The sequence below is a fragment of the Eretmochelys imbricata genome, chromosome 3 (genome assembly GCF_965152235.1).
Source record: "Eretmochelys imbricata isolate rEreImb1 chromosome 3, rEreImb1.hap1, whole genome shotgun sequence".
In the NCBI taxonomy this organism is placed as follows: domain Eukaryota; kingdom Metazoa; phylum Chordata; order Testudines; family Cheloniidae; genus Eretmochelys; species Eretmochelys imbricata.
Window position 1 is genome coordinate 126,183,317 of NC_135574.1, and position 27,590 is coordinate 126,210,906.

A 27,590-nucleotide genomic window follows, 5' to 3' on the forward strand; every position below is an offset into this window, starting at 1 on the left:
AGTTGTGCTAGTCAGAGTCAGACTATCCAACAGATTAGTTTATTAGCATGGTGGAAACTGCTCCTTCCCAATGTAACGAACCAATGGCATTGTCACACAAATAGTTAACACGAGTAGTCTGGTGGGACTCTGATACCTCAGAAGTCACATCTCCTGCTATGCTCTGTCCAGGCACTAATGATCAATCATGATGCTCTTGTTAGTCCCTGAGTAGAACTTCTTCGTGGAAGAGCCACAGCTTTGCACCTGGCTTTGTATCTGCTCTGGTGGAGCATGGATTTGATTACTTTCATGGACTGTTGCAAGATACATCTCTTTAATTTAGCACTTCCATGATTTGGGCACAAAGCTGAGGGAGGAGAAATTTATTTTCCCTGCCAACAAGGTTTGGATTAACGTGGCTGGATGTCAATTGGTGCCAACGTTAGTTGGTGGAGTTTTGTTTTTTTATTGTGATGTATTCCTATCTGATGGGTGAAATAGAATTAGGCAAGCAATACGATTTTTTCAGGAAATAGTTAAAAAAAATCTATTTAAATTCAGTCTTTATCATATCCTGCTTAAGCAATGCAATATCAAGACCATTATCATCAAATAGCTATTTGATGTCTTAGATATAACATGAAGGAAATATATATTTTTTTAATTTATTTGCACAGTATGAACCCGATTCTCCTCTCAGGACACTGGCACAAACTGAGAGTAACTTCACTGAGGTCAATGGAATTATGAAAAAACAAATGCAAGTAAGGGAGAATCAGGCCTTGTATACCTTTGTTTTAATGGGGAGGTAGCAGATCATCTGCAATGACAAAGAGAACAAAAAATTATATATATAAAACTGACTGTTCCCAAATCCAGACACAGGGTCAAAAAACGATGTGATGGATGGAATACAGAAATCCTGATCCTGCCCCATCCAAACATTCTTATACATTAATACTTCTTTCTGACTGAAAATGCATTTCACTTGGTGATAGTGTGAACACATTTTATATAGATTATTTTGACATTTTCCCAAACAACTTCTCTTTTTCAGTAACAGAAAAATGCCAGGATGGATGTGCTGAAGAGAAGATGAATGCAAATATGTGACAAGGATGGGAGCCTATAGGAAGACAAAGCAAGGGCAATTACTATCCTGGATAAAAGAACTGTGAGTCACTTTCGCAAACCATGAAAAAAATAATTCAACACCAAGTATTGCAATAGACTGAGTTGTGGGTGGGGTTAGGAAGAGTAAAGCAGGCAGCTACTATAGATTCTGGTGCTGTCTGTGCTAATTTAGGTGAATCTGTAATTATTTCAAACAAGTTTATAATGTCCTGATTCAGGTTTCCTTCTCACGTGCTATGCCAGTGAAATAAGCCTCAATAACATGCCAAATATATTTTGCAATATACAGTGCATTACAAAAAAAGCTTAGTGATATTGAATAATACCATTGCAAACACCACCACCTATAGAGGAAGATTACCTTTAACTGCTGATTACATCAGCAAGTGCAGCCATCCCCCACCTCTATAAGAAGCACATAAGAGTATTTGCCACATATAAAGAACTTAATAAAAATTTACCTCAAATCTACTTAAACTTGAGCTCTTCGACCGAGACTTCTTGCGGAGATATACTGAAAAGAACCTACGCACTGTGAACTTCTTCATATTCATTTCCATTGCCCCGTTTGAACTACAGTGCAGAGCAGAGAGGAGCTGCAGTGACGAAGAAGGCTAGTGCATCCCAGTTGCCCCTTATATTAAATCCACGGAAGAGAGATTCTCAGAAGTATCTTTGCTAATTCATCAAGTCGTGTACAGCTAGATACACAGAAGGTATATTACAAGAGCCATCAAATCTTGCAGTGTGCTGCTTGCTGCTCAGAGCATAAGTGCTTTTTACTCTGTCTTTCTTTCCACTGTTTACATTTCAGTGCTGCAAGCAGAACTCCCTTTCCACTCCCTCGCTCCCTCGCCTTAGGTCCTACTACATCCAATCAGATCAGCTTTTGCTGCATACATAATAAGCACCAGAAAATGACAGCTACCAACTCCCAGGCAGAGCAGGTTTGCAATAAAGAGTAGACGTGTCTATTGCTTGCACTCCTGTTCTCCCAGCCAGTCTTTTCCAATCTCTTGGCTTGAGAACTGTAGGGGGAAAATAAGCACATGCTGCATTTCTGTTTTTAGCTTGGAATTTCAGCAGAGCTATAATTACCATATACAATATGGGCCAGATCTGAGAAGAAACCAGCTATTGTAAAAGAGATTCTCCTAAGAGAAGATTGAAAGACACCATGAGCCCGCTGCTAAATAGTAGCATCTGAAGCTCATTTTATTCTGTGGATTACATTTTTTACCTTTATCCGTGTGAAGTTAAAACATTTTTTCCTGAACAACATTAAACTCCAGCACACAGCGCAGATATTACAGATTACCTAAAGGCTTTACATTTAAATAGTAGTTTGTACAACACTTTGAAAAGATAAAGCACTATATAAAGGTTAAGTATTGTGATTATTATTATATTGTGATGGGAGTCTACAAATGTTAAATGTTAAGAATGTATACATACATACAGAATAGGAACCTTGCTCTTTGTACAGTATAAAATCATAGAATATCAGGGTTGGAAGGGACCTCCAACTAGGAGGTCACCTAGTCCAACCCCCTGCTCAAAGCAGGGCCAATCCCCAACTAAATCAGTAATTCTGAGTTACTCATTATACTGGACACATGCAGACCTATGCTTTCCCTCCCTATTTTTAGATTTCCTTTAGAAAACTACTGCATCTCAATGTGGTTCTGAGACCCAAAGTGTTTCTGTGCCAGCCACATACAGCTTGGGCTCCTTGGCCTTAATTATCTTTCCTTTCCAACTGCTAAAGACCATCAAGACATACCTTTCCGCCTATGTCCTTATATGGAAAGAGAACAGCGCCAAGGACTTATTAATGACTCAACTGAAAAAAGGTCTGAGACAACAGTGACACCACCATACTGGGGAAGGTTCTCAGAGGCTGACTGACAGCACCACTGCAACTGATCAGCCTTAAAGAGAAATACACTTTTTGTGTTAATTGCTTACTGGGTCTCTTCAGGCACCTTCAGGGGCTGTGTCATGATTATCACAGGCTGCTCTATTGATCGGTTAGTGGCAAGGGTAAAAAAAACACCAACCATGACTATTTTCCTAAGTTGTCACGGAGTTTATGGTCTCAGCTTACACAGGCCCTATCTTCCCCACCTATATCTTCCTGCACCCCACCCCAACTCCTATCAATTATGTAGCTGTGAAAAGCATCTACCTTGTCAGCTGCTCTGACTGTGTCCTCCTCCTCCAGATCCTGTCATTGGCTTCTTCTCATCTTCTACATCAAATGTGAACTCTGCACCCTTGCTTTCAAGGTCCTGGTAAACTTAGGTTTCCACCTAACTTTTTGATCTTGTTTTTTCTTTCCCGAACCGCATTGCTCCATACCTGCTGCAAAAGCTTAATAATGCTTTTTATATCCTTCTCTTATCTTGTTTCCACCCAGCCCCCTGTGCCTGGAAGAAGGCATGTCCTAGACCAGTGTTTCCTCAATCTTTCCAAATTACTTTATCCCTTTCAGGAGTCCGATTTGTCTTGCGTACACCAAGTTTCTCCTCACTTAAAAACTATTTGCTTACAAAATCAGACATAAAAATACAAAAGTGTCACAGCACACTATTGCAGAAAAAAAAAGATTACTTTCTCATTTTGTCTGTATGAAATTTTAGTTTGTGCTGACTTTGCCAGTGCTTTTTATGGAGCCTGTTGTAAAATTAGGCAAATATTGAGATGGGTTGATGCACCCCTTGGAAGACCTCTGCTTACCCCCTGGGGTACGTGTACCTCTGGTTGAGAACCACTGTTCTTGACTATTCAAGAAATACCTTATTTCATCACATGAATAAGGAAAGCAAAATCTAGATCTAATATTGTAATTTTTGGGGGTGTGATTAACAAAAGTATTTTTGAACTGTATTAACCATTGTGGTTTTGAATGATAGCTCGGTTGATGGCATAATAGATGGGATTGCTCAGTTTTCTTAAATCTTTTCCATCATATATATGGAAAGCCCATCTATTATGCCACCACTCAAAACCACAGTGGGTTTATAAAGTTCAAAAAATATACTTGTTGTTCACCAAAAAAATAAAATATTTCGATATTAGATCTAGATTCTGCTACTCTTACTTACGTGGATGCAATTAGCCCTTCCCAACTCTTACGGCACAAGGAGCTGCACCATCAATTAAAAAAAAAAAAGATTTAAAACACGTGGCGTGTCCCAGAGTTAAAAACAGCTATTGATGGCTTTTACTATAAGATCTGTCACTGCCTTCATGTTGCAATGGGATTCTTACAGTCCAATATACTGCAATTTTCAGTCATCATTAATGGCCATTAAATGAGTCTGTTTTGCAATAAACTCCAAAGAAAAATTATCCAAAACTATCACGTACTTGTTACGTACCAGGTGTCCTGTCTTATTTTGTTCAAAATTAGGTCCTTCAATAAAAATGAAATATGTTGTTTTTCTATGTTCGTGCCGTAATGATGTTTTGGAAATGTACTGCAAACACCAATTTAATAATTATCCTTTGATACTGAGGATTTTAGAGTGAGACTTGGATTACGGGCCCATGCAAAGTGGTAAGAATGCGCCTTACATCCCTGAAAGGCCTTACTGATTATTTCCATGCCTAGACCCACAGAAACAAGCTCTGCAAGCATATTTAAGTCCCCTCTGGAACACGTGGTCAGCATGTGGGTGCAGAAGAGCAGGGAGGGTCAGAGTCATGGCATCACTCCCCCACATGGATATACACAGGTCACAGAGTTTAAGGCCAGAAGGAACCACCAGATCTAGTCTGGCCTTCTGCAAAGCACAGGCCACCAACACCACCCAGGACCCGCGCACTAAACCCAACAACCAAACTAAGATCACAGAAGACTAGATGGTTGTGTGCTACAGGGAGAGAATAGGATGGACCAAGGTGCACTAATGCCCAAGGCCCATGAAGTGGCAGGGAAATTATTAAATGGGCACATCCCAGCAAGTGAGCCATATCAACACGCTGCACCCCACAAGCTCACTGCCAATCTGATGTGGGGGGAAATTCCTTCCTAACCCCACATACGGTGATTAGTTAGACCCCAAACACACACCAGCCAGCCAGGCACCTGAGAGAGAGAATGACTGGTGCCATCTCAGAGCCCTGACCTACCCCATCCAATGTCTGGTCTGCAGCAGGGGCCATCCTTGATGCTTCAGAGAAATGATTAAAAAAAAACAAACAAACCACCAAACCCACCACAACCCCATCCCAGACCTCAGAATCCATTGAGGGAAGGGCAGGAATCTTTCCTCACCCCTGGAGATGGCCAGCTGAAACCCTGAAGCATGAGCTTTAGGAACATAAATTGTAAACTGGAAGAGAGCCCCAGGGCTGCTGAGTCCTTCCCCCCCCCACCACAACCAGCCCCATAATACAACTACACAAATTTGTCCAACTCAGTCTTAAAAAACTAAGTAAGTTGTTTGCCCCACAACTCCTATTGGGAGGCTGTTCCAAAACCTCATTCTTCTGATGGTTAGAAACCTTCTTCTGTTTTCCAGCCTGAATTTCTTCATGGCCAGTTTATAGCCATTTGTTCTTGTGCCAACAGTGTCCTTTAGCTTAAATAGCTCTTCACCCTCCATGGAGTTTACCCACAAGTATATTTATAAAGAGCAGTCATATCCCTTATCAGCCTTCTTTTTGCTAGGCTAAACAAGCCAAGCTCTTCCATGCTTCTTTCATAAGACAGGCCCTCCATTCCCCTGATCATCCTAGTAGCTCTTCTCTGACCTGTTCCAGTTTGAATTTAGTTTTTTTGAACATGTGTGATAAGAACTGTACACAATATTCCAGAGGAGGTCTTACCAGTGCCTTGTATAATGGCACAAATACCCCCCCCCCCCGCCACTCACTACTGGAGATGCCTCTTCTAATATATCTTAGGATTGCATTTGCTTCTTTCACAGCTGCATCACTTTGGTGGCTCATAGCCATCCCGTGATTGACTCCCCCACACCCAGGTCTGTCTCATCCTCTCATTTCCAACTGATGACCCTCCAGGTTTTGGAGCAGAAATTCTTATGATCAGACCTTAAGTGCATGATCTTGCATCTTGTACAATTGAATTTTATCCCATTTCTGTCGCTCCAGTTTTCAGGGTCATCCAGATCTTCCTCTATAATATTCCAATGCTTCCCAATGTTGTATCATCATTAGCACACTCCTACTTTTTGTGTCAAGGTCATTAATAAAAATATTAAGAGTGATCCCAAGGCAATCCTTCAGGAACTTCACTAGTAACCTACCCTCAGTCTGATATTTCACCTTTCAGAAGAACCTATTGTCTTATCCCCTTTAACCAGTTCCTTATTCACTTTACAATTCTTGTACTAATACGCATCCACTCTAATTTAACTAATATTTTCCCACACGGTATCATGTCAAATTCTTTACAAGGCAAGAGGATGTGGGGGAGGGAATGCTCCTTGACTAATAACATAAAAAAGTACAAATACAGGAAACACACAAACTACATAGATAATATGAAGTGAAGGCACAGAAAATAGAAAAAAATTCTACAAGTATCATGTGTGCATTTTATGCTTCTGAGCCACTGTTATTTAGCTTAGCTTCAGAAGAACAAATGAATAAGATGAAGTCTCAGAGTGAAAGATCCATAACTTAGTTAGCCATAGAATATCCAATTTGCCCAATGACTAATAAAAAGGTACAAGCCAAGAAAGAAATTAGATTAAACTGTACATTCATTGTTCTATGTATAAGCATACTAACAGTCAGATCAACTTGAAAAATTCATTGCACTTCAAAATTCATGGCAGTAAATTATTAATCAGCTTCCCTCTGAGTAATTTTTACTGCCAAAGAACTTGATGGAAATGAAATCCACCAAATGGTTGTGCTTAAGGCAAGAATAAACAACAGAGGTGGGGATCAACTGACATACTTACACTTCATAGTAATATTTATATTTTTGATTCTGATTTATGGCTTCTAAACTGAAACATTAATTGCCACAACATAGAGTTTTTTAAAAAAAAGATAAAATGCCTGATTCTGCTTTTTTTGGAGCCAACTGTAAAACTCATTTACTTTGACTTGATTAGGATTGGAACCAAATTGTACAGACAAAAAGTACTTCAACTTAGAGTTTGCTGAGACTAGGTGTTAGTTAACACACATTTCATGGAAGATTTCTAACAATAAAACTTACTACCAGAACTTGTGTGACCCTCACAGACGGCTGTACACAGAACACATCAAGAATAATAAAAGTCAAGCACACAACTCGAGGTGGGCAAAGAAAGAGCTGAGAAAGAAAACAAAGGAAATCAGCTAATCAAACAACATGCACAAACCTCTTAGGACACCAAAAATCCAATCCTGTTCTTAAAGAAGGTAAATTTTATTAAAAACAAAAAGGGAAAAAAATACATCTGGAACTCAGGCTTTTTGCTAGATCTTAAAAGAAACAATTATAAAAATTAAGCACTCAAAACAGATTTCTTGGGGGTTAAGATTACAAGCAAACAAAAGCATCAGAGGTTAGCACAGAGGAGATCCACAAGCCTTAAAAAATAAACAGAAATAAACCTGATCACATCTAGCTTAACATTCTGATCTACTTACACATTTGGAGTTCAGATAAGTAGTTCTAGGTATGATCTGATGATTTATGATCATACCTTGCTTAAAGCTGCTTATAGCATGGCTGCTCTGTCTCTCTAGCCCAGAGAACAACAGTCAAAGGGAAAGTTTCTTTCCTCATTTTAAAAAGTTCTAGCCTTCCCATTGGCTCTTTTGATCAGGTGCCCACTTTTTTTTCTTTACCTGGGGGACTTTTAAACCCTTTACAGGTAAAGCAAGTAAAGAACAGTTACCAAGAGGGATTTTACAGCTAACTGGCTGGCTAGGTGTCCATCAAAGGGAGTTATCCCCCCACTTTATTTACCACAGGCAAAATGAAATGCTTTATTTCAGGTAGAACAAAACATGTTGTTCAACCCAAAAAAGAAATTTTTTCAAGTTTTGATTCACAAAAAATATTAGAATTTTTTTGGGGCGGGGCAGGGGGCAAACCAAAGTGATTTTTTTTTTAAATTTCCATTTACCGGTTGAACAGAAAAAAATCAGTTATTCACACAGCTCTATCCAGGAACTGCAGATACAGACCTAAGACACTTACACTCAGCAACAAACAACAATCTATGATGAACCAGAACCTAAAAGGACATGCATGACTGGTTGATGCTGCATGAACTATGAATTTGCAGTAGAGATAAGAGAACTGGGCTAAGTAATTGGAAGAAGGGCTACACAAGTCTTTGAGACATATGACTCTGTCATCCACAAGACATGGGCTTAGTGCAGGAAATTACTGGGTGAAATTCTAGGGCCTGTGTTGTGCAGGTCAGACTCTATAACTATAATGGTCCCTTCTAGCCTTAACAATCTGTTTATCTATTAATAAAACTGCAATGACTCTGCTAACTGAGCAAAGCAACAGGTAACTGGAGTTATTGCTCTATGTTTCATGGAGTGTTAGTGTTATGTTCCCATCCCAGATGAATGTCTTTAGTTCTGAAAGGAATATATTGTTGACTCTGAATGCAGGGGACTTAATGGGGGCTGAGGAACAAGCCTCTAGGAACCCCTCAACAAGCCTATGCAATGAAAGTATCTAAGGTAAAATTGTGGTCCAAAAAGCAAATGAGACGCTGGGTTGAATTATTCTTGCTATAGAGAATAAAAATGGAAGTGTACAAACTGATGGCACTCTCTTATGTTGAGTAATACATTCAATTTTGCTTGCCCCTTCTCAATAAGTTTATATGAGAAACAGAAAGGCTTCAGCAACAGGCAATAAATTATTAGAGGCAAGAAAAGGCTTCCATATAAAAACACATATGATTAGGACCTCATAAATTTAGTAAGGAGAATAAGAGGGTCATGATAAAGGTACAGTATAATTCCAGTTATCCCAATTCCCTGTACACCAAAATCCTTGTTATCTGAATCCATTGTGTGTCTCCCACGTAGCCCTACATTAGTTATTCACCAGCTAATAACTTCTCAATTAGCCGCTTACCGCTAGTTAGTACTAATCAAGGGCTTTGCACTTTTAATACTTAATACTTTCTATTTTATTAAGGAATAAACCCAATGTTATTGCATTTAAATGCTAAAATTATATTAAAACCACTGTGGACACAATTTTAATACAATTTTGGTGGCTTAATAAACTCAAGAGGTTTATTTTTTACTCTTTAATAAAGTACAAAGTATTAAGCAAATATTAGCATTACTTGCTTCATTCCCCATATTTCTATATCAGTGAAACTGCAGCTCAATGTAGCACTTTGGTTTCTCCAAACACCTGGTTAGCTGAAAGTTTCAGTTTCCCTGAAGCCATTCAGATAAACGGAATAAACCCAAACCCTAACCCAAAATAGAACTAGATAAATTCATGGAGGACAGGTCCATCAATGGCTATTAGCCAGATGGGCAGGGATTGTGTCCCTAACCTCTGTTTGCCAGAAGCTGGGAATGGGCAACGGGATGGATCACTTGATGATTACCTGCTCTGTTCATTCCCTCTGAAGCACCTGGCATTGGCCACTGTCGAAAGACAGGATACTAGACTAGATGGACCTTTAGTCTGGCCCAGTATGGCAGTTCTTATGAGTGTGCTGTATATGAAAAATGGCATCAAGAAGGTAAATTAAATACTCCTATTTACGCTCTTGTAGCCACTTTGTTCATTTGATAATTTAATTGTTTTATTGTTGTGGTTAACCCAAATGCTATGTCATATATCTATTCATCACACATTGATTGTATAAGTAGGGTGAGACTATAGGGGTATAAGACTGACAAGTATTTAGGAGTGATGACTGCATATTCGATATATAAGTAAAGCATGGCTGTAATGAAAGGCCTACACGGTAAGGCCTGTAAAACTTCAGCTTAGCCTCACTACACTTAAGGAAGCTTGACATAAGTGGGTGACCTAAGAATAACCCTATACCAATAAAACCACATGATTACTGCAAAGGATGTGCCAATAGGTGATGTTATAGAAAAATAGACTGTAATATACCCATCTAGACAGCATGGTACCTGATTGATACATCATGGAAAGTTCTCTTCTGACTGCAAGTTACCATGGGAACATGTGTACATAAATATTAATAAGATGTTAATAAGAAAAAAGGGAACTAAGAGAACAACCTATGGAAAGTGGGGGCTCCCAAAATTTATGGGGCATGGAAGTACAGTTAAGGAAAAGAAGGGTTGGAACCCTCATGCATATACATATGGGTTCGGTGTGCTCAGAACAACAAGACAAAAGCAATTCCCTGATTGCAGCAAAGTGGGAAGACCCCAGCGTAAGACCTCATTCAGAAGACCCTAGCAGGAACCACCCCTCTATCAATGACCATCTGTTGAGAGATCCACAAGACTCTAATATTATCTTTGGGTATGAATAAAGCATTGTCTGTTGCTTGGGCTCTCAGGTTGTGTAGATCTGTATGCGAGTGTAACTTATAACTGATAATACAAACAAGATTTTTGACTTGTAACTGTGTTTGTGGTCGCTGCGTTTGCTCTTCATGTGCCCCTAAGAGTCTCTCAGTCCGAGAGAATCTTAAAAGGTAACTTTCACCCTATTGATTTGAAACTTTGGCTGCACAGGAGCTGAGCTCAGTCCCCAGAGACACTATAGTTTAAACACAGGTCTATCAACCAATTCAAATTTTTAAAAAGGCTACTCTTATAAAAGAGAATCAGGAACAGGTGTTTCAGGAGCATCCACTGAGCAGCATGAAGAAGAAGAGCACTGTGCCCTCGTTGATTATGCAATACATGTTTGCAGCATTACTGTCACCATGTTGATCCCAGGACATTATTAGCAAGACAAGGGGGGTGAGGTGCTATTTTTTAATTGAACCAATTTTTTTAGTGAAAGAGACCCAAGCTTTTGAGCTACACAGAGACTGGCAGGCGAGCTCTGTGTAGCTCAGTAGCTCGGTCTCTTTCACAGACAGAAGTTGATCCCATAGAAGATATTGCCTAACCCACCTTGCCTGTTATATGATAAATGACACTTGCAATGGGATCACCACTTCCCGGTCATGAGCAGATGCAGTGGGCACATTTTCACTTGATGTGTGTTTCTTCAATATGCAATTGTGAGGCATGTTGTTTTTCTTGCTGTTTTTTAAAAACACACCGATGGATTTGGATAAGAGTCTCACACATTTTTCTGGTAAAAACAAAGTCCTCTGTCCTTCAAGCTGCTGTATTAGGACAAACCCCTGTTCCTGCTCAGAGCCCCATGGACTGCAATGGGGCTCTGTGAGGGTGCAGGGATATTACCATACAGAACACAATGCAGGACTTGAGCCACATATACCATATCAAAGATGATTGCTGCTGGTTGCGAGGGAGTGTTAGAAGGGCTAATTTTTCTAGCTAAGTACAAAAGAAAATACACAGAACATTAGGTTAGGGTTTACTTAATAATAAATGACTAGAGGTTTAGGGACTGGAAACAATAATGAAGGCAAGGTCTAAAATAATGGAAATAATACCGACCTATTACACAGAGCTTTACATTTGCAAATCTCAAAGTGCTTCACAAAGGAGGTCAGTGTCATCACCCCCATCTTACAGAAGGTAAAACAGACACAGAGAGGTGAAATGACTTGCCCACGGTCACCCAGTAGGCCAGCAGCAGAGCCAGAACTAGAACCCTGGTCTCCTGAGTCCCAGTCAGGTGCTCCATCCATAAGGTCACACACACAAAAATCTTTTCATTTCATCCCCTTGTCCGCATGTTGTCTATTTACATCCTACCAGTACGAACTTTGGGACAAAAATCTGTCTCACTGTGTACCTATAAAACACCTGGCACACATTAAAGCAGAAAAAAAATAAACAAAATCATAACTATTAATGTGAAACCAAGTGAAGTGATCCAAACGTTAACCAGACTTCCACTTGATTTTGCATGTCCTCAGTACTGCGTGCTAAAGGGAAGTGTGTAATCTGGACCACAGCCATTGTCTGTGGTACATGGTGCAGCCAGGACATCTATTCAGTAGTTGACAGCAAAGTGCTGATGCCAGATCCTTAAGCTGTACCCAGAATCTACCTAGTGTGTGGTGACAGAAATATATGCAGTTATTTGGCTGTTTCTTCACAAGTTGAGGGTGAAATATAATGCTTTGCTCTCTGCTTGTCTGAAAGCATGCCCCACTGTGTCTCTGCAAAGAACTCCCTCCCTGCTTTCCTCTGCATGGCACAATTATCTGTGTTCCCCCACGCTCTGCTCCAGGGTGCTAGAAATTTGCTGCAGGGCTATACCAACAGCAAATTACAGCTTAGCCTGCACAGGGTTAGTTGATCTGACAAACAAGCTGGGGGGAAAGAGGTGGTATAAAGGTTCTGCCCCCCTCCACAACCCTCTCTGCTCCAAGGAGAGAAGCAGAAGCCTCACGACCCCCATTTACTCCTGCACATGTATACTCAAGTTTTAAGCTGCCAGGGCAGAAGCTTAAGAGGGATGTCTTATTCCCTTGTTATTGCCCTGAACGGACATGCAGGCTGTGGTGTTCAGTGATCACTCAAAGCTTGAGGTGCTTGCAAGCATCATCATCACAGAAAATCCCTAAGGGAGGTAGCCTCCTTGCAGACAGAGCACCACACAGATGGTTTGAGTGGATGTTAAGTCAATTTCCGTCACTGGTGACCTTATGAATAGGGCCCTACCAAATTTCGTGGTCCATTTTGGTCAATTACATGGTCATAGGATTTAAAAGATAGTAAATTTCATGGTTTCAGATGTTTATGTCTGAAATTTCATGGCAATATAAACATGGGGGTTCTGACCCAAAGAGAGTTGTGGAGGGGTGTGTGTTACAAGCAGAGGTGAAAGTAAGCTGGTACACCCCGGTACGGCATACCGGTAAGAGCCGGTGCACCGTACCAGGACCGGCTTTCTGAGAGGGCAATTTAAAGCCCTGGGGTAGTGGCGGTGGGGCTGCGGCGGGGATTTAAAGGGCCCCAGAGCTCCAGCCGCTGCTACCTCCCGCCCGGGGCCCTTTAAATCCCGGCCTGAACCCTGCTGCCCGAGCCCTGGGGTAACGGCGGCGGGGCTCTGGCAGGGATTTAAAAGGCCCCGGGGCAGTAGTGGCGGCTGGAGCTCCGGGGCCCTTTAAATCCCTGCCAGAGCCCCGCCACCACTATCCCAGAGCTTGGGCAGCAGGGCTCAGGCCAGGATTTAAAGGGCCCTGGAGCTCCAGCCGCCGCTACTGCCCCGGGGCCCTTTAAATCCCCGCCAGAGCCCCGCTGCCGCTACCCCAGGGATTTAAGGCCATGCCTCTTCCAATTGAGGCCACGCCTCTTCCGGTTGAGACCACGCCCCCTGCTCAGGACTCCGGTGTACCGGTAAGTCCTCTAACTTACTTTCACCCCTGATCACAAGGCTATTGTGGGAGGGTTGTGGGATTGCCTCCCTTATTTTTGTGCTGCTGCTGGCAGCGGTGCTGCCTTCAGAGCTGGACAACTGAAGAGCCGTGGCTGCTGGCCGGCCACTCAGCTCTAAAGCCAGCACCACCTCCTGCAGCAGCACAGAAGTAAGGGTCTTAGGGTATGTGTGCGGGGGTGACCATACATCTGGGTTTCCCCACCAGCCTCCTGCCCAGGTCAGGAAGTGACAGCTGGAGCTGCAGCCTCACTGCATGGTTTCGGGGCTGAAAGCTGGAGTCACAGAGCTTCCTGCAGCCAGGGGAGGTTCCTGGGAGGTGGGTCTGATACAGCTCCAGGAGTGTTTCCTATAGGACAGAGGTTCTCAAACTGTGGTCCGCAAGCTCCATTCAGGTGGTCCACGGGTAGTTCCCTCTAAGTTGCGCACCTGGGTGGCCACACATGAGAGAATGAAGGGCCACCCACCTAATTAGTGGAGCCGTACAGGCATGACTCCACTAATTAGGTGCCTGGACCCTGGAGAAGACACACATGTAAGATGAGGTGGTGGCCCTGGAGGTGAATGGGGGGGCAGGTGGGAGGGGGCAGTGGGATGAGAAGAGGGGGTAGGGGGAATTTGGGATGTGCAGGGCTGAGGTGGCCAGAGAAAGAGGCGACTTTCCCCAGCTCCAGGGCCGCAGCTGCCAGGAAGAGATGGCCCTCCTCCTTCCCAGCCTCAGCTCTGTGGCTGCTGTGGTGGGGGAGAGAGGGAAAGACCTCCCTCCTTCCCAGTCCCAACTCAGGCTGCCAAAATGGGGGAGAGACCCCATCTCCTTCCCAGCCCCAGCTTGGGGGCTGCCGTGGCAGGGGGGAGAGGGCACATCCATCGTATAAGAAAGGTAAGACTATGGATATTAAAATATGAGTTGTGTGCATTTATTTGTGGAACAAAAAAAGTTAATTATTAGGGTTTTTTTTATATAGCGCTTTCATCCAAAGAGGTTTACAATAGTTAGCTAACGGTACAAACAACATTTGGAAAAATCATTAAGTGGTGCACCGAGACCCTCAGCAATTTTCAAGTGGTCCTCAGAAAAAAAAAGTTTGAGAACCACTGCTATAGGGGGAAGAGAAAGTCCCATCTCTCCGCAGCCTGGGCCAGGACTAGCAACTGGAGCCTGGCCCAAGGTAGAAGTCCCCGGCTGGGGTTGCCCCAGCCCTGCCCCTCCCCTACAATAGCCAGATTTCATGGTGGAGATCAGAATTCACGGTCTGTGATGCGTTTTTCAAAGCTGTGAATTTGGTAGGGCCCTAATCATGACAACGAAGCATTGTGATCAGGCACAGCCATGGGATCACCCACTATATAGCAGCCTTTCTTGCCACACACACATTGGAAATTCATTGGTCTTCCATCCGAAGTATATATCTGTACCAAAAAAGCTGCCAAACCTGAAGCAGTGCTGATGGAGGTGATGGTGGTGGGGGGTTTGACTACAGATATCCTCATTTCTTATCTTGTCCTGCCACTTATTATGGAGCAGCTGACAAAGACAACAAGAACCAAAAACATTGATCTAGTGGTATTCAGCCTTCCTCAGTGCCCATATTAAGGTGCTTGCAAAAGATCTTTTTATTCTGTGTCAGGTTCCAATGGGCCCTTCATAGTGACAAGAGCTTCACAGCACACCACCCAGAGTCTATGTTTGGGAAGCTCAGTCACTAAGGGCAAAGTCCCCAATACCACACAGGCAAAGGGACAATCAAGACTTAAGTTACAAGGGCCTGGTCTACACTACAAAGTTAGGTCAACATAAGCCTCCTTGCACTGACCGAGTTGTGCATGTGTTGACACTTAAATTTGTCTCCCACTGATGTAAGCACCCTGCTACAGCGACACAGTAACAGCCTTGAGCAATGAGCAGTGTTAAGCCTTGGTCAACGTACTGAAGTTAACGCATAGTGAGCGTTGACAGTGCGTTACCTATGTCAACTCTTAAGAGTACTCCAGCAGCTATCCCACAATTCCCAAACACAGTCAGCTGGTATCGGAGCAAATTTTCTCTCTCCTTAAACTACTTTAAAATTGCATGTTTAAAATGGGGCATTAAGTGCTTCTGCCCTGACAATGGTGGGACAGTAAGGGATGAGGAAGCACCATAAGCATTACTCAGAGGTTGGCTCGAGTGGGCTACTGAAATGCTGCTGCAATGGGCGCAGAGCCAGTCAATGAGACCAAAACCCTTGTGATTTATTTTGACAGTGAGTTGTGCCATTAGTGTCCCCAACAATCACTCCAGAAACAGGGGGGTGTATAGTCTGCTAGGTGAATGACTACATCAGGGACTTGGCCCTGCTAAGACACATGAGGACCCAGGAGTGCTCTGGTCACAATTGTTAGCTCCACTGCCTAGGGTCTCAGAGACCAGAAGGCCCTTCCTCCCCTTTAAAGCCCTGTGAATTTTTGAAATTCCTTTGCCTGATTGTTCAGCATAACGAGCACACCTAGGAGCTGGTGAATATTGCAGAAAGGCCTGGGAGTCCCTGCAGGAAAAGGAGAGGCAGATGCACTAGGACATAATAGGGCTTCTCCGACAGCAAACACAGATGCTGCCGACTCTTGTGGACCTACAGGTTCAACAATCACAGGCTTGCCTCCCTTTGCAGTAGATGAAGAACTCTATTACAGCACCCCCCTGTACATTACTGCCTCCAAACACTCCATGTGGCTTCCAGGCTGTATCCCTACCCCTACCACTCCACACTGGGGGGGGAACATTAAGGACAACAACAACTTCACATACACTGACCTGCGAAAGCCACAGTTGCTGTACACGTAGCTAAAATGCACATGCATATTCTTTCCCCTTGTTAAGTTCTGTTCCATTAATTTATTACATTTTTAAGATACGTGCTTTTAAATTCCATAGATTTTTTTTTGCGCTGATTTTGTTCTTAATGATATTCTATTCTTTGGAAAATAATTCATCTTTATCAGTTCACAATATATGCTGCAGAATGTCTAGCAGTACTGAAAGCGCCTACTTGTTATTGCACACTGTGACACAACCTGTAGGATCAGTGACAAAATATAATAATCACAAATGTACAGCAAGCACCACAAAATTAATAGCTGCATTGGTGTACTTCTACAAATACAAGACTATCAAGCACCACATAATTCCTAACAGGCCCCAAAACAACAGGACCAGGACCTTCTTTGCTTCACAGATATTATGCTGGACATAGCAGGCAGCTATAACCACTGGGATTTTTTTTTTCACTGAGATCCAATCTTGAGAGTAAATAACTCTAGTGACCTTTCAATCTACCAAAAGCGCATTCAGCTGTCATTCTGCACCTGCTCAGACAGTAGTTGAATCTTTCCTTGCTGCTATCAAGGTGGCTGGCATATGGCTTCATGAGTCAGAGGAGCAAGGGCTAGGCTGGGTCCCCAGGATCAGTACTGGCATTTCAACATCACCAATGCTAATCCTTCGGTTGAGAAAAAAGTCCCTGCTTGTAGCTTTCTGAGCAGCCCTGTGTCCTTAAAGATCTGAGCGTCGTGCACCTTCCCTGACCAGCCAACACCGATGTCAGTGAAGTGTCCCCAGTGATCCACTAGTGCTTGTATCACCATGCAGCCCTTCCTATTGATGTACCCTGTGGCAATGTGGTCTGGTGCCAAAATAGGAATGTGAGGGCCATTTATTGTTCCACCACCGTTCAGGAGCCTCATTGCTGCAAAGCCATCTGCTATGTCCTGCGCATTGCTGGAGGGTCACAGTCCTGTGTAGCAGGAGAGGATTAATGGCTCTGCACACTTGCACCACAATGACCCCCCACAGTGGATTTTCCAACTCAAAAATGATTTCTGATTGACCAGTAGCAATCTGGCATTGAAAATTTCCACAGTGCGATCCCCACTCACTCCTCCACTGTTAGCACAGCTCTCATTTTGGTGTCCCTATGCTGGAGTGAGCTTGGCACACAGATTGAGGAATGTGGCCTTGCACATCTGAAATTCTTCAGCCACTGCTCGTCATCCCAAACCTGCATTATGACGCATCCCAGTCAGTGCTCATTTCTCAGACCCAGAAGTGGTGCGCCTCTGTCTGCAGCTCTGTGAACACCAACAACCACCTTGAATTGGTTCTCAGTATGTACCTCAGCTATCTGTCCTCCATGAAATCATGTTCCCTACTGATTCGGTTCTTCTTGCGGCTCTGCAAATACTAGAGGATCATAGGTGCTGTATTTGCAATCCGTATGACAAGAGTGTAGAGCTGTGCAGGCTCTGTGCTTCTGTGAGAGATGATGGAAAGTGTGAAAATTATGGGACATTAGATGACAGTATGGGATGGAGACAGTTGGGAAGTTGACCCTTGCTGCTAGTCATCCCTGTGACTCATTTCTGCCCCACCCTGAATTGCCAAAACTTCCCAAAAGACAATGTGCTAACTGGTGGCCGGTTGAACTCTGGGACTCCTACCCGTAATGCACTGCATTCTGCATCAACACGAGCACTCCTGGTGAGTGCACACAGCTCCTTGTGTTGGCACTAAGTATTCATGCACAAATGTAACTTGCATACGCAAAAGTCTGTGGTATAGACAAGGCCTTCACTAATTGTGCAAGGCATCTGGTAATTCTGAAAGGTGACCAGTATAAATACGACCACACCAAAGATGTAGAGAATTTTCTGCTTTGAAGGAACTAGTGTTGCTCAATATGCACTGTAAGCCCTCAGACTCAGTACCAATATCCTATTTAATGGATTCTGTCCGACATCTTCTAATGCCAGATCTTAAAGTTTGGCACCTAAACAAGCGGCTTAATTTTCAGAGTTGCTGAGCACCCATTGCTATCAGCAAAGTCAAACACAAGCATTTCTGCTCCTTTGCAGTAGTGTGTGGTTGGATGATTGATTCTGAAGTAATACCTTTCTTCTGGAAAATACAGTGCAAACAAACCTATCTTTTCCAATCCCCTTACAAGCCCTTGCTTGGAGCTAGGATGTATACTGGCTCAGTTGTACTGAGACCACTAGTGTTTGAAGCAAATGGCATAGATTTGTACATGCTACTGAACTTTCATGATGCAAAGTAGAGGGAACTTGCTCTTTTCTTTCAGTATGGACTCCAATATGCTGTAATACAGCAGTAGTTATACAAGACATACGTCATCCAAAGAGATAGAGCTCATGGCTGAATGATATGGATGTGATGAAGAGGTCTTATTCTAGCAGTGTGATGCCTAGAATATCCATTTCCCTCAACCCCTACAATTTAGAATGAAGCATTATGTCTCTCATGAAAAATGACCTAAAATCAGGTTGTATTGGGTGTTACCTGCAGAGAACTTACTAATACAAAAATACTCTGAAGACACGCAGGTTGTTCTTATTTGTACAGAGAGAACTGGGACAGAAGCAGAAACAGTAGTGGCAGGACAAGACAAGGGAGTTTGATTTGTCTGTATATGTAATAAGACATTTTAGTTCTTTCAAAAGTGTTTGATCTTCAGGTCTGGGGAGTGCTACTCTGAAATGACTGTGGCATTTATTACTACTGCTCCCTCTATCATATGCACTTTCTCATCCACAGACTCCCTGTAATGGCATGACACAAACCTGTCAAGTGACCCCTTCTGGTCAGGGGTGTCTGCAGTCTTTAAATAGTCCCAGCCCTGGTATTGGGCCAAACTCTCAGGGCTTCCTCCCTGGAGGCAATGGTTTCACCCTCCAGCTTTCCAACTGGGCCACTAAGCAGTTCAGATCCCCTTCTGGGGTTTATTGCTGTCCAACTGGCCTACGGGGGGGGGACCCATGCCCACCCACTATTTCAGGCCCCAGCCCAGGGACCCTAAGAATAGCAGTCACATGCTGCAGTGTCTCTTTAATAAACTGCTTTCAGTTCCCTGGGCCACTTCCCACGTGGCCCTAGCCTTCATGAAATGTTCACTCTCACCTCAAGGCTCTTATATGTTCAGGCCCAGGAGCAAGCCAGGACCTCTTTCTTGCTCCCCCAGTCCCCACCGGCATTGAGCTGTCCATGGTGCTGCAGTTCCCTTTGGCCAGGCACAACCAACATCTGCACTCCTCTGGCTCCAATAAGGAACTGCCTCTGGTCTGCACTGCAGCTTTTTATACTAGTTTGCAACCCTCTGATTGGCCAACCCATTGCAGCTTCCCCCTGATTGGCTGCTTCCTGTGCAGTCTCTCAGGGCCACTTGAAGGACTTAGCTCCACTGCTCCTTTCCTAGGACAAGTGTGGCAGGACCCTGAGGCTTCCAGGAGGAAGCATCTTGGCCTACTCCACCCCGTCACACACCCCATGAATAAATGATAGCATCATTGTCCATATCAATGTCACCTTGCTGGGGATTATTTTTAGCATGAAGGGTAGCTAGTCTAACAGCCCGTGTTGAAAGCTCTCCAGTGAGGACAGTGCCAGCTAAAGCTTTTACTCTTGTCACTGGGCCTTTAACTTGGAGCTAACATTGCTTCCCAGCTTCTACTTGAATTTTCCATAGGCTCAAGTAAGAATTTTTTTCCCACTCCACTTCAGCCTCTCCCCCAGCATGCTCCATGAAGGTTGATAAAGGATGCAAATTTTGTTTGCTTGTTTTTGGAAAATCAATAGCAATGGATACTGTCTTCTTATACTGGGGTGGAATTATACTTCTCAGACATGGATGCTATTTGGCAGTTGACTCACCAATAGTCTGAGTACACAGATGTTCATGTATATCCACTTGACTCTGAGCAGCTACTGTACAAGAGGTAGGGGGTACTTGTTTCATATTTACTAGCTTTGGTTACAAACACAAAAACTACCCAGGAAACTGGCAGTCCCATGAAGGAATGTATGTACTAGAGGAACCAGCAATATGTAAATCCCTCTTGGTATGCCTGACAGGAAGGCATTATACCTATGGCTAAGATTTTGTCAGGGATATTTTTAGTAAAAGTCACAGACCGGTCACATATCAGACTGGTAGCTGTGTTAGTCTATATCCACAAAAACAACGAGGAGTCCAGTGGCACCTTAAAGACTAAAAGCACTCCATGCATCAGAAGAAGTGGGTTTTTTTACCCACGAAAGCTTATGCCCAAATAAATATGTTAGTCTTTAAGGTGCCACCGAACTCCTTGCACAGGTCACAGGCATTAAAGAAAAATTCGCAGAAGCTATGACCTGTCACAGAAATTTTTTTAGTAAAAAACATTGACAAAATAGGGATCTTTATGGGTCCCCACACCACCCACAGCGGAGCAGCTGCAGGGGTGGCTGGGAGCTCCAGGGGCCCGCACTGTAGGTTGGGTGTCTGAGCTTCAGGGTCCTGTGCTGCTGACGGCTGGGAGCTTCAGGGGCCCCTGTCACCTGCAGCAGCTAGGAGCTACAGGGTACCCCTGCACCCCCAGCTCCGGGGATCCTCTGCAGCGGCCAGGGACCCGTGGGAGGTGTCACGGGTGGTGGAGCTCCCTGTCCCGGGACCCCGCAGGTGGCAGGGGACCCTGCAGCTCCTGACTGCTACAAGCTGAAGTCACTGAGACCTCTGGAAGTCACAGATTCCGTGACTTCTGTGACCTCCATCACTAAATCATAGCCTTAATTATACCTAACAGGGTGACTGGTATATGGATTCAGAACACTTTACCCAAAACCTTATTTTTAGTAATACAGGGAGACAAATACCAAATAGCCATTACACTTGCTTTCTTGACGGGTTCAAGAGATGTGGAATCAATATTACTCCTTCAGCTATCAATAGAAGGCAATGAAGAATGGGCACAGACAATTTTTATGTTGAGGAGACAAAACTTTAAGGAGAACTTCTACCCCCTCAAAAAATATCAAAAGATGGGGGTGGGAAACAGGTAGGAAGGACAGCCCATTGATTAGGACATTAGCCTGAGACTTGGCAGACTTGGTTTCAAGACCCTGCTGCACCACAGACTTCCTCTGTGACTTTGGGCAAGTCACTTAGGCGCTCTGTGCCTCAGTTTCCCACCTGTAAGTTGGGGATAACAACACTTCCCTACCTCACAGGGGTGTCATGAGGGAAATACTTCAAAGATTAACGCATTCAGGGCCAGATTTTCAAAGATATTTAGGCACCTAAAATGCAGATATGCACCTATTTGGATTTTAAAAAGCACCTAACTCCTACTGAGAATCAGGCCCAAGGTGAACTGAGTTGGGCTCCCCGAAACTGAGATACTAAAAAATTCTAAAATAACTTCTGAAAACTTGGGCCTTGATTTCTTTTATTAATGCAGCTGTCACATCCCTTTTTGGGCTACACAAAGAAAGCCCTGCTTCAAGCTACAGTGATACTACCAACCAATTCCAGACAACACCCAGCATTCTCTGAAATGGGATACTGAAGAGAAAAATGGACCCAAAAAATAAAAAATAAAAAAATAGGTTTGATACATCATAACAAACCCTCTGTCTTTCAGAAAGAGCTATGAAAACAGAGTACACACTGGGGAAAAAACAGTCACCAAAAAACATTTCAAACCTCAAAAAACAGTTGTGTGGGTCTCATTAAAGATCTGGAAAAGGTTCATGGTGGTTCCTATTTTGCCTGAAACAGCTGACCCCATCTTAAGGCAGATGAAGTAAAACCAATTTTAAAATCACCTTCAGTTCATTTTACTTGTAAATACTAAAAACAGGGCATCTATGCACTTCATAATACCATAATGAAACAGGAAAGGGAGCAGTAAACAACATAAACAGTTCAGTGTTAGTGCTCATGGCTACCATGACATTATGAGAACTCCTTGCTATAGATATACAATACCAGTGTTACACTATGTGCTGATCTCCCCCTGGGGGCAGTGGTGTGTGCACAGGTGGCATTGTATGGATTAGGGAGTAGTAGCCCTTATCTGACAGACACCCAGAAGACCCAGGGAAGAACTATGGAGCCCCTCATCCCCTAGAGGACAATGTAGGAGGAATGGGGATAGGCTTTAGGGCTCCAAAAAAACCAATTTAAGATAAGGTTGGGTGGACCCCAGGGCAGGAAGGACAATGGCAAGAGCGTAAGGCAAAGCTATGTGAATACCATCTAATCAAGTTTAGGACTGTTTCCTCTTAACAGAACCTGAACCCATTATAATTTTGGTGAGTTCACAATTTTATACGATCCTTTCTCATAGCCTTACATGAGTCCAGCTGTATAGATGGCCTTTCCCTCTGAATTGTAGCATGACTCATTTCATTTAAACCACCAAGCTGTGGGGTTGTACACAGCCTTCTATTTGTGGACTCATTCCTGTCCACTTATGAGATGAGCGAACATAATGCTTCAACAAATGCCTAGGGGGATTTCAACATATGGTGTATGTCTACCCAGTCATCCAACAAGTATGTGAAATTGGTTATAAGGAGCTTAGAGCAGAAAGTACAATAACGAGATGTCTGATTAATCTAATGCCTACGTAACGGGCAAAGAACTGACAACTCATCATATTAAGTCACTGATAGCCTTTGACATTTTTCATTTAATTAAGTACATTCTTTCAAATTCCAAAGTAGCCTATTAATTCCATTTGTGGCATCAATAAATCTAGCAATGTAACACTGACTACATTTTTTTTAAACACAAACATAGAAGTATAGACTCCATTTCTCACACGTGCAATACCAAATTAGTGCTTTGTGTTGTCTGTTTATCGTCAACCTACAATAACAATATACAATTAATTCTGCTGTAAACTTCTAAACCTATAATGTTTAATGTATGTTTTGAATACTTCTAAGCATATGTTGGAGGATGTAATTAAGTATTTTGACTTCTGCTGCTTTTTTAGCTCAACATAGAAAATGGATGCTCCTGATCATGAAGTTGTAGAACAAGATTTTTTATAAAGAGAACCATATGATCTAAATGCAATACCACCTAATCTAAGAGAGTGCAACATGGTAACACACATCTTAAATTCATTACCCCGTCAGTAACCTGACTTTGAAATCTTTTCTTGCGAACCAGGACAAGGTCCTATAGAAGCTACCTTTTTCATGAGCAGTGAATACATGCTACATTCAGAATACAGGTGTCCTGAGATCAGAAAGCACTTTACAAATAGTGTACAACTGAGCCGAAATACAACCACTGAAGTGTGACCATTTTGTTCCAGTATAAGAATACTTCCATGTATTCTGAGTCAATATTTTTCCTTGATGTTTGACATGCAATCTTATTGTTTATTTGTGGAATAGCACAGACTGAAATATCTATTCACTGGGAGGTTGGTGGGGACTGCTATTGCTTTTTTCCACAGAGATGCTACAGAAAAGAACTGATTCCATATCTCAGAGATTGCAGACAAGTGACATAACCTACTTCATGGTGGTCACTTCAACTCAACCCAAGAAAAGGTTTGTATAAAAAAAATTCTGGTAACAAGGAAATTCCTATAGAAATTCAAATCATAATCAGTCACATTAATTAATAGACCATTAATCATATCAAGGAACAAAGAAATTCTCCTGCATCTTAGCTTTCATTTTAAGGTTAGTCTCTAGCTGTATCACTGCAAAGACAACCTTCAAAATATGACCTGATGTCTGCTGGAGAGTGTAGAGTCTGAAATGATCTCTCTGAAGTGTGAACTGCCGCATTCTTTTTTATGGGTGCTAAATCAGATGTCCATGATAAGCCCTCAAATGTCATCATTGTTAAATGTGTCACCGCTCAAAGCATGTAAGGAAGGGGAGAAAATATACGATGAAGATCTGCACCGCCTTTCCTATGTGCAGGGCATACCTCATCGGCACACAGAAAGGACTAGCGGGCGAGTAGGATGCAGAAGATGTTTAATGGCTTAAACATCTTAACTTATACAGCCATGATGACATTCCAGGAGGTACAGTTGGGTTCTATTTCTTGAAGAGGGTCTCAGCTTCAAAAAAACATTTGGAAATATTGGATTCTTTCATGGAAAGCATTGTTGACAACACTCTTACAGTGCAATTCTTGTGAAACTGCTTGTTAGCACAGTTTGGATAGCTGCTGCGGTACAGCCACGTTCAAATATTAGGTGAGTTCCAATGTACTTTTTGAATACAGCTGACGTGGTTTGAGCTCATCTGCCCCAGCCAGCCAAAATCATGCAGAACATGATTCATGGGAGCTGCACTGCAACCATACTTTAACGTATATTTCAAACACAGCTCCTTTCCCAGGGTTAACAGGGTCATAGCAGTACGGCTTGGATCTGATTCACAGAAGCTGCAAATATGTTGAAGCTGTACATCTTCACAAATAGCAGGCACTCCAAGCCCTAACGCAGTAGCTTCTGCTACTAGGACGGCTGGTGAGAGGCAGCACCACACACCACAAAAACGTGGTTTCAATTCCCATTCTCCCAGCCTCCTGCAACCCAGCTACTGGGGCAGGAGTAGGCCATAGTATTTTTAAAAAAATGAAAGCTGAGACTTTCACTTATTGCCAAGACCCCAGAAGAGCCAGTCTTCCCTCAGATCCCCTTTCTGCCTGCATTCTTCTTGGTCTCCCCTCTCTCCATCCCACCACCACATGATCCAATCTCTCCTTCACCAGCACCCTGGTTAAGACAAGGTATAGGGGGTGTGGGGAGAGGAATCATTGATTCAAAGTAGCAGACTTCAGGCCAAGCAGCAGGCTCCTCTCCTTCCAGCTGCTGCTATGTAGGGCTTCTCTATACTTAAAACACTGCAGCAGTGCAGCTGGGCCACTGTAGCACTTCGGCATAGACACTTCCTGTGCTGACGTGAGGGATTCTGCCAGTGGCGTACATAATCCACCTCCCCGAAAGGCGGTAGGCAGGTCAAAGGAAGAATTCTTCTGTCAACCTAGCATTGTCTACATGAGGACACAGGTTAACTTAACTATGCTGCTCAGGAGTGTGGACTTTTCACACCCTTTACCAACATAGTTAAACCGCCCTAATTTTGTAGTGCAGACCAGGACCTAGCAGCAGGACAGTTTACACTGGGTTATGATGGAGCGCAGGAGCCAGCAGCTGACAGAAGAGGCACTGACCTGGCTCTCCCCTTGTGGAGAGAGGACAGGTATGAACCAAGAGGTGGCAGTCCCTCCTGGAACTCAGCTGCCAGCGTGCTTGCACTGACTGAGAGTGGATCAAATATTCCCACACTGAGGCCTGGTCTACACTAGAAAATTAGGTTGGTTTAACTAAATTGGTCTGGGGTGTGAAAAATCCACATCCCAGAGCAGCATTGTTAAACTAACCTAATTCCCCATGTTGATCTAGCTCCCACCTCTCAGGAGGTGCATTACTTACACCAATGGGAGAGCTGTGCCGCTGTAGCCTTTTAAGTGTAAACAAGCCTCAAGTTGGGTCCCCAAGTACGACAGGGGAAGGATTTACAACCCTGAATGAAACCCCACTGACTTCAAAGGAGTCACAAAGCTGTAGTTTACAACAGAATACGGCCCACATGCTTTAGCAGCTGCCAAGCCATTTTCACATTAGATCTAAAACACGGTTCTAATCCCTATAATAGAAATGGCAAATATTTCAGATATAAGGTTATTAAATGTATAGCCAAGCAAAAACCTGCCGTTCATTGCTCTGAAAACCTTTGCCTTACAATATAAAAATACAGATTAATCAGTATAACCAAATAGCAATCCTATTTGCTGCATTGCTGAAAAACTCTGTTTTACTTTTCCAATACAGAACTTTGAATGTATATTGATTAATCTCAGGCTAGCATTAGTATGTAGAGCAAAATTAATAACACTCTCCAAGCCCAGCTGTGTTAGGCTCATAATTTACTGATTAGTCGCCCACAGAGATAAACATTAGAACTATTTCTACGGCAAAAACAAGTGTGTTGCTATCACAGCATTTCCCTGCTTCATAAAAGTTCTGTTGTGAAATTTAATGCAGGGGAGTTTCTCTAACAAAATACTGTGGCCTGCTAGGGGTCTGACAAAACAACGACTGTATTTACTGTACTTAGTCTAATATGAAGAAAAGGAGTTCTTGTGGCACCTTAGAGACTAACACATTTATTTGAGCATAAGCTTTCGTGAGCTACAGCTCACTTCATGCATCCGATGAAGTGAGCTGTAGCTCACGAAAGCTTATGCTCAAATAAATTGGTTAGTCTCTAAGGTGCCACAAGTACTCCTTTTCTTTTTGCGAATACAGACTAACACGGCTGCTACTCTGAAACCTGAATTAGTCTAGTATGGTACATCTAGACTGTACATTTAAAAACAAATAATCTCTATGCTTCTTATTTATAAAAAACAGTGGAAGTAAACGAGGTAAAAAAATATTAAAAAGGTTAAACATCATTACTTCTGTCAGACGACGTTAAACACTTTATGGATTCAGTCCTTAAAAGGTGTTTCATGTAGCTGCATTTTAAGATCTCAAGAGAATATGTGGTCATGTAATTGACTCAGACCACAGTACTGCAATGAGCTCCACACAGATAGACCCTTGAGTCTTCAGAGAGTCCTGCTGAAATCAGCTGGGCTTCCCATGTGTGCAGGAGTTCACTCATGAGGAGTTCATTGCAGAACCAGGCCCATAGTTTGTAGAGAGGATCACAGAATTGTATGCCAATACATGATTTTTTCCCCACATTTGATGGCGTTTGGGCTCATTTTCCATGTTCCAAGCAATGGGGCTTGTAGCACTTTCTTTGTAAAGTTATTCCGCATTCTGATACATCTCAATCTAAAAAAAAAAATTATTGTGTGTAAGTGCTTTCAGGCTTGGGACCTTAGTGATTTCTTTCTCTTAATATTTGTCAGAATTTTTTTTATATACATAAAACTCTGATCTACCTGTTGAGACCGACCCACCCACCCCAGCTTTTGGATGTATGTGATTACATGGGAATCTCACCTTAAATTCTTTTAAAAAGTAACTTTCTAGCCCTCTTGGTTGTACGGGGAAAAAAACTTGAAAAGATGAAGAATGCACTCTAACTCAAAAACCAGAAGGCAAATACTACAAACTCACTTTTATTTAA

General features: G+C 42.8%; 1 protein-coding gene across 2 annotated transcripts in view; it reads right to left on the reverse strand.

Annotated features, from left to right (window-relative positions):
* RPS6KA2 (ribosomal protein S6 kinase A2) overlaps positions 1-27,590 on the reverse strand; it is a 469,430-nt gene that overhangs the window by 238,067 nt on the left and 203,773 nt on the right. Inside the window, exon 1 of one of the 2 annotated variants that reach the window (XM_077811815.1) lies at positions 1,578-1,676. The exons of the other annotated variant lie outside the window; for it this stretch is intronic. Coding sequence (XP_077667941.1) covers positions 1,578-1,676 — 99 coding nt within the window. Of the gene's footprint in view, positions 1-1,577; positions 1,677-27,590 lie in introns of those variants that run through there. 2 annotated transcript variants of the gene reach the window in all.